At 59.3% G+C, this 11,938-nt stretch overlaps 1 protein-coding gene across 1 annotated transcript; it reads right to left on the bottom strand.

Annotated features, from left to right (window-relative positions):
* Positions 1–5,893: 5,893 nt before the first annotated feature.
* On the bottom strand, positions 5,894–9,288 carry LOC140899644 (fibrinogen-like protein 1-like protein). The gene is made up of 4 exons (XM_073315478.1): positions 9,270–9,288; positions 7,915–8,058; positions 7,403–7,465; positions 5,894–6,522 (listed from the first exon to the last, which is right to left on the bottom strand). The coding sequence occupies exons 1-4, from the start codon at positions 9,271–9,273 to the stop codon at positions 5,894–5,896; spliced, it is 840 nt and encodes a 279-aa protein (XP_073171579.1). The 5' UTR covers positions 9,274–9,288.
* Positions 9,289–11,938: the final 2,650 nt, after the last annotated feature.

Below are 11,938 nucleotides of genomic sequence, written 5' to 3'. Positions count from 1 at the left end.
GCTCGGTACGTCACCCAAACCCGCCCCGGCCGGAAACGAGAGCCGCGCTCGCTCGGTACGTCACCCAAACCCTCCCCGGCCGGAAACGAGAGCCGCGCTCGCTCGGTACGTCGCCCAACCCCGCCCCGGCCGGAAACGAGAGCCGCGCTCGCTCGGTACGTCGCCCAAACCCGCCCCGGCCGGAAACGAGAGCCGCGCTCGCTCGGTACGTCACCCAAACCCGCCCCGGCCGGAAACGAGAGCCCTGCTCGCTCGGTACGTCACCCAAACCCTCCCCGGCCGGAAACGAGAGCCCTGCTCGCTCGGTACGTCACCCAAACCCTCCCCGGCCGGAAACGAGAGCCCTGCTCGCTCGGTACGTCACCCAAACCCGCCCCGGCCGGAAACGAGAGCCCTGCTCGCTCGGTACGTCACCCAAACCCTCCCCGGCCGGAAACGAGAGCCCTGCTCGCTCGGTACGTCACCCAAACCCTCCCCGGCCGGAAACGAGAGCCCTGCTCGCTCGGTACGTCACCCAAACCCGCCCCGGCCGGAAACGAGAGCCCTGCTCGCTCGGTACGTCACCCAAACCCGCCCCGGCCGGAAACGAGAGCCGCGCTCGCTCGGTACGTCACCCAACCCCTCCCCGGCCGGAAACGAGAGCCCTGCTCGCTCGGTACGTCACCCAACCCCGCCCCGGCCGGAAACGAGAGCCCTGCTCGCTCGGTACGTCACCCAAACCCTCCCCGGCCGGAAACGAGAGCCCTGCTCGCTCGGTACGTCACCCAAACCCGCCCCGGCCGGAAACGAGAGCCCTGCTCGCTCGGTACGTCACCCAAACCCGCCCCGGCCGGAAACGAGAGCCCTGCTCGCTCGGTACGTCACCCACCCCCTCCCCGGCCGGAAACGAGAGCCGCGCTCGCTCGGTACGTCACCCAACCCCTCCCCGGCCGGAAACGAGAGCCGCGCTCGCTCGGTACGTCACCCAAACCCGCCCCGGCCGGAAACGAGAGCCCTGCTCGCTCGGTACGTCACCCAAACCCGCCCCGGCCGGAAACGAGAGCCCTGCTCGCTCGGTACGTCACCCAAACCCGCCCCGGCCGGAAACGAGAGCCCTGCTCGCTCGGTACGTCACCCAAACCCGCCCCGGCCGGAAACGAGAGCCCTGCTCGCTCGGTACGTCACCCAAACCCGCCCCGGCCGGAAACGAGAGCCCTGCTCGCTCGGTACGTCACCCAAACCCGCCCCGGCCGGAAACGAGAGCTCTGCTCGCTCCGTACGTCGCCCGAGCCCGGCGTGACGCACGCTGCATGCCCCTCTGGTCAGCAAGCCAGGGCGGGGCGCCTAGGTGAAGTGACCGAAAGGCGGGCCCCGGTTTCGCAGGCCAGACGCCAGGAATCGCTGTCAGGGGCTTGCAGTCTCGCTGGGGCCTGTAGCGAGGGGCCCGCGCGGGCCCGCGTGTCTCCCGTGCCCCACCCTGGGCAGTGGCGGGCTGAGTCTGGGGTTACGCCGGCTCGCGGAGTGGATATGCGCCAGCGGTGTCAGGCAGCTGCGGGAAAGGCTAATATCCTTCTGGGGCGGAAGATCCGAGGCGTGGGAGTTAATTGTCCCGCTCTTCTGTTTCGGGAGCCCGGGAACTGAGACAGTGCGACCCATCGCAGCCGGTTCCTGCCCCCCACCCCCCTCGCCCGACGCTCGTTTGTGAAGCCCCAGCAATTCTCGGCGGGGAGGTTGTGACCCAGCAACGCCGCCTGGGGCCGAGACACAGGCGCCAGCCCTGCCCTGGTCAGGGTTTTCCAGGGGGGTGGGACGCAGCAGTGGGGCAGAGAGAGGGCTCAGAGTGGCAGTTTGTGGTTAGCGAGAGGGAAACCCAGGCTGCAAACTCTGTTAGTGCCTGCGACTGGAGTTCCCAGAGTGGGGTGTGGAACCAGCGGGAGTCCTGGGCTGAGGCAGGGCCTGCTGAACGCATCGGGCATCAAGAGGATCCTTCTGCTTGGCCAGGGCCCATTCGCACATGCGCAGGGCAGCTCCCTGGGTCAAGCTCCCAGCCCTGAGGTCGGGCTCCCCTGGGCCCTGCCGTGTCCCTGCGGGGGCAGCACATGTCTCCCCAACAGCCCCTTCTCGAAGGGAGGGAGAAGGGCTGGCAGCAGGCGGCAGAGGCAGGATTTCCTGCCAGCTCTCCAGCCAGCCAGGGCTCTGGGGGACAGGGAGGAGGTCAGCTTCTGTGTGCCCGCCCCCGGCTAATCAGGGCTATGAAAGCAGGGCCAGCCTCAAAGTACTGTTGTTGGTCTGTCTACTAGGGGTGTCACACCTTAGACTAACCCAGGCTCCCCCTGGCTGCTCTACCTGTCTCCTGGCTCACCCCACTGCAGCCCAGGCTCCCTGGACAGCTCTTACCATGGGCCAGCTTCTGGCCAGGTCAGGGGTGGTTCCTTGGGGGAAGGGGAGGAACAGGGGACGGGGGCCCCTGGCGAGGAGAGTGGGGAGACCAAATGTTCTTAGAAAGGCACATCGGAGGCAGGAGCCTGGAGGAACGAGGGAAGGGTAGTGCACAGAAGGAGGGGTTGTGTGGGCATAAATGCAGAACAGTTTAGTTAACGGCCCCTAAATGCACTTTGTGCAATTTGGGGCTTGGGAAGCTGCAGTAGTTCTGTGCAGAAAGTCTGGAAATGGACAATTCAGGGATTCGGTCAGTTCTCCCTGGTCATATCACCGCTGTCATTCCACAGGCTTAGCCTGACCGCTCTGCCTTAGCTCTGCCCCTGGCCAGACTGCCCATTGGCCTGTGAACAGCCCTGGAAACGGGGTGGGATGCAAGGTTGGACAAGGGACGTCTTTAAGAAGATCTGCAGGGCAGGTTACAGTGCAATGGGAGTTGAGGCAAGGTGCCGTTCTACATCTGGAAACTAGCTGGACGTGTTGTCAGTTTCAGGGGACAAAGTTGAGTGGCCAGCGTCAGACTGTTGGAGTGGAAGGTCCTAGACCAGTGGGGCAGTGCCGGGTTCCTTTCATTGACAGAACAAGGAGTAAGGGTCTCAAGTTGCAGTGGGGGAGGTTTAGGTTGGATATTAGGAAAAACTTTTTCACTAGGAGGGTGGTGAAACACTGGAATGCGTTACCTAGGGAGGTGGTGGAATCTCCTTCCTTAGAGGTTTTTAAGGCCTGGCTTGAGAAAGCCCTGGCTGGGATGATTTAGTTGGGGATTGGTCCTGCTTTGAGCAGGGGGTTGGACTAGATGACTTCCTGCGGTCCCTGCCAACCTTGATATTCTATGATTCTATGATTGTCCATCTCCAGACTTCCTCACGTTCGGTGTCTAAAGGTCTCATTGTTTTGTACAGAAAATGTAGCAATTGCTTTGGACAGTAGATCGATCCCCTGACACACTTTCCGCATTAACTCTTCTTATGGGTTGTGGTGAGGGATTGCCGAACAGTTTAGATTCCCTTCTCTAGAGAACAAACAAAACAATCCCCAGAGCAGAGCAGCTCCATTCTCCTGTGTTTCTCTGTTGTGCTGTGTGTACATGAGCAAACGGCTTGTTCATCTCTTGTGCTGTCCCCTCTCCTGCAGTATTTGCCATTTCAACAAAGGTGACTTTTTCCCACAGAAAATTTTGCTTTCCCTGAAACCATATTTCTGATGAGAAAAGTTTTGCCCAGCTGGAGCAATTTCCTTGGTTCACCTGGTCACTCCTGGAAATAAGTAATACACATTCTTGGGTGACAGAAAGCTTATGCTCAAATAAATTGGTTAGTCTCTAAGGTGCCACAAGTACTCCTTTTATTCTTGGCATTAGGGAAAATGGCGCCCTAGGCGAACTTAGCAGGGCGTGGGGCGGATCCAAGAGATTGACAGTGACCCTCCTCTCCACCCGACCCCAAAGGGCTGTTATCCTACAGCACTCAGGGTGCTGTGGCAGGGTGAGGGGCTGGTTAGCATGGAGAGGCTGGATTAGGGGGGCAGCTCAGGGAGGTGGGAGGCCCCAGCACTCACCTCCAGAAAGGTTCCCTTCATGTACATCATGCACAGAGATGTTTTCCTGCAGTCTCCATCCCCCACGATCAAGACCTTCAGCTCCCTCTTCCTGGAGGAGGCAGGTGGGCTCTCGCTCTCCTTGGTGGTCCGGGGGCTCACGCTGGGGATGGACTCGTTTGCTACCGCCATGTGTGAGGTGGGCGGGCAGACAGACCCCGGCGTGGGGGCAGGGGTGTGAGCTCCCTCTACAGCAGCAGCAGCCCTGGGGGAGCAGGCAGCATCTCTGTCAGGTCAACTCCCGCTGAGGCTCCTGCTGTTGCTGGGGGTTGCTGCTCTCTGGGGCACAGGGCTGAGGAGGGCAGGAAAGGGGCCAAACTGGTCTGGCTCCCGGCTCAGCCAGAGATTGGCTGAGGTGAACATGCTTGAGCTGCCTTCCGCAGCTGCCCCATTTCCGCTCCCTGCAGAAGGGTGACAAGACACCCTACCATGCCACCCTTCCTTCTGCGCTGCTGCTGGTGGCGGCTCTGCCTTCAGAGCTGGGTGCCTGGCCAGCAGCCGCCACCCTCCGAGTGCCCAATCCTCCTCCCCACACATGGATCCCATGGGCATGGACAGCCCCCTGACCATGGAGCCACCCTGACCACTGCACCCTGGGTGGTTGCCCACCCACAAATCCAGCCCTGCTCACTGACTTTCAATGAGCTCTGTGCTCCTATGAAACTCGTGACCTTTGGAAAATCCCTTCCCCACATTTTTGCTTATTTCCATGTGAGTGTCTGACTCCAGTCCAGCAAGCAACAGCCCTTAAAGGAGACAGCCCTGGGTCTGTGTCCTCTTCTCCGAAGCACGTGGCCAGGGAGAGCTGGGGGCAGAGCCCTGATTCTCAGGCTGAGGAGTGGCTTCGCCTGCAGTGGGAGCAGAATAGACCCCTGCCTCACAGGCTCTCTCTCTGGGTATTGTATCAATAGCAGGTAGCCCATAGTCTCCTCTCCCAGCATCCCAGCCTCTCAGCCACGAAACATGAGAAAGGACTGGTGGCCCAAAGAGTTATTTTTGGTGCAGTTGACAGCAATGGGCCCATGCCAACAACCCTACACTAGGGCCCTGATCCAGCACCCACTGAAGTCAATGGAAGATTGTCTGTTATCAACTGGCTTTGGACTAGGACCTACTTGCACATGTGGACAGTAATCCAAGGTACTGATTAAAGGGCCCCTCAGGCCACTGCTGCAGCTACCCAGATGTCTTCAGACATGCAGGCCTGGCTTTTAAATCCTGCTAGGCCATTGCCGAAAATTCCCTCATAGGAACCTGCAGACCCCTAAGACTGTGGGGCAATGAACCAGGCCAGGTCTGGCAGCCCAACTCCCCCAAGGCAGGAAGGCTGAGAATACTGGGAATGGATCTACACAGTACGGTGCCCATGAGAGCACAGCAGAGAGTAAGTGGCACAGAACAGAAAGATACCAACTGGGGCCACCACTTTTTAATATGCCTTTTTACTCCAAAGTTTTAATCCCTGCTAATGAGCAGTAGAGTGGGTGTTTATAAAAATCCTTCTGGATTTCTCCAACTCTCTGACCTCTGGAACTGTGCATGAGTCTAAGAGCAAAAGACACTGAAAAGTTAATATGGATCTGAGGCATTTATTCTCCCCGGAGCTGCTACATCTGGATACTGCAGATTTTGCAAATGATTGTTCTGATTATGAATATAACTAAATAAAGTCAACACAAAGCATGAGTGCCTAGCAGAGATTAGCTCAGAAAGTGCATGGAAAAAAAGAAAAGAGGAAGTTGTCCTATTTTGGATAAACATGATACTTCCCCCTCCGAGTTGGGTGTGAGGTTTGGCCATGACACACTCAGACCCTTTTCCCTCCCTTTGTGGAGCAGGGGTTGGCCTCACTGCAGACGGGAGGGTGGGGAAGGCGTGACTAACAGTAAGTTGCTGGTTTGATGAGGATGGCGGAGGCTTGGCAGTTTCCGTTACAGAAACTACCCCAAGTGATGCTCCCTTTGACGTTCAGTCGAGCAGAATAACAAGCCGAGTACCACCAGCCCCCACCATGGCTAGATGCACAGTTCCCACCATAAGTGTCTTGATCCAGGTCTTTAGCCGTGAACTTCATGTTGTCATGCACAGTGCTAGGATTGTTTGAAGTCATGGCATCCCCTGCAGTCCCAGTGTAAGAGCCCAGCCTCAGCCTGTAGCCTTTGGACTCGTCTTCCAGACCGAAGAGGTTGTAGTCTGCATATTTCATGGTGCCAGATGAATCATGGATGACAAACCTGACCTGGTAGACCTTCTGCTTGGCGATCTGATAGATGTACTCCATCCCCAGCCAGTACTCGTTTTGCACGTTGCCAAAGCCGTACTTGTAGGTGCTCCAGGACTCAGCCCAGGTGATCTGTGTGTCATGCCGGTTCCGCTGGAGGACCGTCCAGCCCTCGCTGGTGCTGTTCAAGTCACAGTAAACGACAATCTGGTGGAGTCCTGTGGGCTGGATGATGAAGATGCCGCTGACCCTGTTCCAGGTTATCTCGCTGCAGTCCTTGGGCCAGACTGTGCACAAGAGAGAGAGAGATTGCTTTCAGTGAACCCCGTGGAACAGACCCCTGCTCAGCTCTTCCCACCCTGGGTCAGTAAGAAAGGGCCCTCCGGTGTGTCACAGACATCAGCGTCTGCACTGATACCCGCATGCTTTGCCAGCCCCTTGTCAAAGAGGCTTCAACTCTGGATGCAGACACTGAGCCCGAATCTGCTGGCACAGCCCTGGCGTTACACTCCAGGGCACTTTACTCTCTAACTAGCTACTTTACACGTGCACACATAGGTTTCCCAGGAGACAAACACAGGCCCCTGTTCATACTCTGCAGGGGCTTTTGGGGAGGTGTTTAACACGGCAGCCACGATGTGTGGGACACTGCAAGCTAACAGCACCGTGTGTCCTGTGGGGTGACTGTGTCTTACAGCAGCGGGTTCTGTACCCCTCAGCTCTCAGCAAACTGCTGTGCCAAGGGCTCTTCAACACGGCCTGTGTGCTGAGGCCACGGACACCAGCTGCCAGGGAAAGGAGGGGTCTGCGGCGTCAAGGGATCTTGACTTCAAATTTTGGCTGTAAACTCCCCACACCTGTAGTAGTGAGGGTCACAGCCCTCGGTCCTGGATCCCCCACAGTGGTGCCGCTTTTCCTGCAGAAAGATCATGATCCAAAGCTTCTCCTCTGCAGGACACGTTACAGCCTGTGTGTATCAAGCCCTTCCCCCACCCCCCACGCTGAAATCTGCCGTCAGAGTTTCTGCCCCTAGGGGCCTGTATAATCCCTCAGGCAGTGCATCCCCATGCCTTGGTATGCCCTGCAGGTAGAAGCTGTGTGAATAACTCTTGTTCTTGCATCTCATTCCTGCGGGGCGTGGACAGGTAAAGTGGGGGATACTCTTACCGTGGGCCTCTGGTAACTGCGGGTCACTGTCTCGGCTGTGCCGCAGGCTCCCTTTCCCCTGATCTGTAGGGACAGGAATTGGGAGATCTGAGTGACATGAGGGGTTTTCAGAGACTCTCCTGAGCACCAGCTCCACAGCGGAGAGTGTTAGCAGTGCATTTGGCTCCCCTTCTCATCCCGCCCGCCCCCTGCCCCGCTCGGGCCCGCGCTGCACCACTTCCATTCCTCCATGCCCCTCTGCTGCCCAAGGCAACCAGCACCTCCTGGCTTTGTCCTGCTGCTCCCTGCACTGCAACGGCCCAGCGCTGCGCGCCCCCCAACCGCCCTCCCCCTCCAACCGCCAAAGAGCTCAGCGTGGTTTGAATGTAGAGCTACGGTTGGATGTAATTTCTCCCAGTGGCTTCAGGCCTCCATAATCCCCAGGCAGCCAGTGAGTGAAGTTCTGGGGCCCCAGGGCTGGCAGGACCCCTAGGGCCAGGGGTCAGAGCTTTAAAAGCAGACACATGACACACCTGCCTTCAGATGCTTTGGGTGGATGTTCCGGATTGCACGGGTGGGTCCCTTTAAGATGTTCAGATTGTGTATTTCCAGGGTGAAAACTGGGGCTGAAAGGGCCAGCAGGCCAGTGAGGAGCAGGAGACGAGGGCACCGGGCAGCTGCAAAAGGGAAGAGCTGGCGAGAAGCTGGGAACACAAACCCGCCGTTTAGGAGCCGCGACTCCCAGTTCCCTCTGCCAGGGAACGGCACAACCCAGAGCTGGGACTGCTGGAACCTCCTGCCTCGCCCAGCACAGACCGGCACCTCCGCCCTCGCCTGTCAGTCTGGCTGGGCAGCCGGCCATTGGCCAGGCATGCATGGGGCAGAGAGGAGGCACTAGGAACTGGCCCCATTGGGACAGAAACACCCAGGAGGGGGGCGGATCCAAGGGAGCTTGGGATTCGCCCTGGAGAAATGTTCCCACTCTGCTTGCCGCACAGAGACACCCCTGTACCATGGAAATGACCGGGAGAGTAGGTGAGAAAAAGGGAAAATGGGGATCAGGGTGGGGGGAGCCTATAGGGTGGGCACTGGGGAGGCACTGAGCGTCCCAGGGAGGGGGATCATGGGGTGGGGGCGCTAGGTGGACACTCACCGCCTCGGGAGGTGGGGCTGAGGGGGGGAGACTGGCCAGGGGCACTCAGAGCCCCAGGAGGTGGGTGGGGGAAGGGCGCACAGGATTTCAGGAATTCCCTGGCAGTGAAGAGCTGTTGGCGGCAGGGAGGAGCCAGCCATGACATTCACCAGTTGGGATCCCTGGCTGGGCTAGTGGCTAGGGGGACCCATGGCCAAGCTGCAGCGGAAGGTGACCTGCAGGAAATGCCTTGGCCTCTGCCTCCTGCTCGGAAGGGCCTGGGCCAGACAACGACCCCCGGCGCAGTGTCCCAGCTCCCTGCCCCGCACCTGCATGGCACGGCCCCTCCTCTATAGGGCGGTTGGCATGGACGTTAGTGCTGCTTCCTCCATCCCCAAAGGCCTCTAACCCAGCTGGCAACCCCTGCCGTTCAGTAGGCCACATTGCCCTGCTGTGACATACCAGGGTGGGGGGCCTGTCACACAGCTGGGGAGTTTAACCCGGCTGCCGTAGACTCTGTCTCCCTGGAGCAGGTGTCTGCTCCTCTGAGTCTCAGCCCAGGTGTCTCTCTGCCCTTCCCCTTAGTCGCCCCCGGGCGAGGTGGGAGCGCCCCGCGTTGAGTTCCAGCCCCACATTCGGACCCACAAGTGCTGGTGGGTTCCAATCCCAGCTGAACACGCCCACTCAGCCCGAGGGCGGAGCAGAAGGGCCCTGTGCTGCCCCACAGACCCTCTGGCTCTCTGAGCCCACTCTTACCCATCGCCTCCCCGCAGCACGGCTGTCCCAGGCTGAAAGCTGCTGCTCTGTGCAGATAGGCCGTCTAGATGGAGGCAGCACGTGGCTGGCACTTATAGCTCCTGCCGAAGGAGGGGCAGGTGCTGCTATGGGCTGCTCCCCCAAGCCCTGTCCTGCTGCGCGCTGGGGATGCTGCCTGCTGTGGAGCTGTCAGGTGTCTTGAACTGGAATTTGTTTGGAAAGAAACTGTGCTAAGGAGCCTTATCAGCCCGAGCAGAGAGTACCTGGGAGCCTGCCTGGTCGGGCGGGTCTGGTACAGCATCTCCCCAGATAAGGCTCTTCCCTGGACCTGGAACGATTCCCTCCGAGGTAACGCACGGGGCAGCCAGGGCAGGGCACGGCCTGCTCCCCTGGAGCGTTAGGGCTTTCAGGAGTCAGAGGTGCCAGGGGAGCAGGTTGTGGTTGTACGTTAAAGCAGCGAAGAAAGTTGGGGGGCAGAGGAATTGGGTGCTGTGGTCCCCTCACGTCTGGGGCCTGTTTGGAGGCAGAAGTCACTGTCCCTTTTATCCATGGAGTGCTCAATACCCCCTTCTCATGTAGTCCTTGGCGTTGGGAGAGGGAGCATGTTCCCAGCTGTAGGGTGTTCGGCCAGGACTCATGGACCCCTATTCCAGGATGGGGGAGTGAGCTGGGAGAGAGGTCTCCATGTACCCTGCAATTGTCAGTGGCTTCTGGATTCCTCTGGGAAAGGGTTAACCAGGGGGTTAGTTTCGTCCACACTTGGCTTTCTTGGCAGTGCTGGACTCTGCTGGCGGGGAGGGGTCCATCTCGCACCCTTTCACCTGGCAGGGAAAGTGCCCCAGAGGTTAGGATGTTCTCACAGGCTGTCGTAGTTACTGTGACCTTGGCAGGGAGGATTGGTGGCTTGTGGGGCATCGGATACCCCCCTTCCTCCTAGAGCTGTGCCGTAACCAGAACATCGCCCCAGGGGGAGAGGGCTTTGGGAGCCCTGGGCGCCTTGGAGCCAGGGCTTCTCTCAGCAGCCTGGAAGCCCAGGTGACCCATCAGCCTGTTGGAGAGGTGGGCAGGCGGGTGAGCTGACCTAATCCCCAAATTGTCCAAATCGACGTGTTCCCGCGAAACGTTTGGATTTTGACACGCTGCCAACTTCTGAGGCAAAAACGGCTCCATTGGCACATTCTGACCAGTGCTTCTCCCGGCCGCAGAGCTGCCCCTGCATGTTTGCTGAGTGTGGAATCAGAACGGACTTGACACAGGCGTTTGTACTCTGGAACGCCATCTCAGGCCAGCTCCCCCAGTGTCCCCACGCTCACATTCTCCTCGTGGTGACATCTGACCCTGGGGAAATGAAAGGCCTCTGCGGGTTGTTTCCAGCAGCGTGAGCTTTAGCTGCAGGCTTCTGTCCCCAGCCATGCAACGAAGGAATCTGTCTAGCTAGGCTGGGCATCCTCCCTCATATGTGGTCAGAGGTCACACAGGCCCTGCCAGTGACTAGGTGGCAGTATCTTGCCCTGGGAAAAAACAGACACCTACCGTGTGCTCACCCCAGAGATGTCTTTCTTTCTGCAAACTGAAGAGGCCTCTCTCCTGTAGCCGCAGCAGAGGCTGTGGGGAGGCCAGCAGGCCCTGTGGTCCCTCTCAGATTGGGGGAGGGCCTGACCAGTAGCTCTAAAGGCCAGAAGACCCCACAGAACAGGTGGGGAACAGGACTGGGACGTTCCGTTGCTGTTCCATGGTTCCTTTGTCCTCAGCTGAAGAAGAAACTAAGCTCTGAAGCAAGGCTGCAGACTGCCCTGGCCATGGGGCTGACCCAGTGTTCACCAGAGGCGGGAGAAGGAACAGTCACACTGGTGGGCTCCTTCTTCTAAAAAGAAAAAAATCAGAGCATGTTTTCACATTTGACTTTTGACTCCCCAGCCAATGGGTGTAAAAAGTCAGCCTAGAATGCCCGGCTCCTGCTGGCTGCTCCGATGGAGACTCCACTTCCCCTCTCCTCCCGAAAGGCAGGGGAACTGCCAGCCACTGCCTGTTACTCTCTGCATCCAGCAGAAACACTCCTCTGCTTCCCGCTGCCCTCTCCTCTGCTGAGGTCCCACATCCCCTGCTCTGGGATCCTCTCTGCTATGGGGCCAGATATGAGGGGAGGTCTGTGCCCTCAGACCCTGGGGCTCTCACACAGAGCTGGGGGAGCTGCCATGATTCCCCCCATCTGCCAGCCCCAGCACTGTCCCCTGTGCACAAACCCCAGCCTCCAACATCTCCCTGAGCCTCCCTCCTGCCCTTCTTAGCCTCCTTCCTGTCCCCATCCCCCTGTACCGCCCTTGGCCCCCCATACTCCCTGCCCCCTCAACCTTCCCCCACATTCTCCTGCCGCCGGCCCCCACATGCCCCTGCAACTCCCTAAGCCACTCTCATGTCCCACACGATCACCTGCCAACCCCTCAGTCTGCCCCCGGCCACATCCCCTCACAGTTCCCAGTCCCCATGCGCCGTCCAGCCCCCTGAACCACGGCGTCAGCCAGGCTGCCTGTGGGCTCAGCTTCAGCCTCCTCGAGCCCCGCGTGAGGTGGCAGCCAGCGTCAGGAGGGTAGCCTGCCTGCCTCATGCAGACAGAGCATGGGCATGTGGCGGCCCTCACGCAGGCCTCAGCCCCCTGGCAGCAGTGGGAG

Source organism: Lepidochelys kempii, chromosome 17, assembly GCF_965140265.1.
Source record: "Lepidochelys kempii isolate rLepKem1 chromosome 17, rLepKem1.hap2, whole genome shotgun sequence".
In the NCBI taxonomy this organism is placed as follows: Eukaryota; Metazoa; Chordata; order Testudines; family Cheloniidae; genus Lepidochelys; species Lepidochelys kempii.
This window is presented reverse-complemented; position numbering and strand designations above follow the sequence as displayed.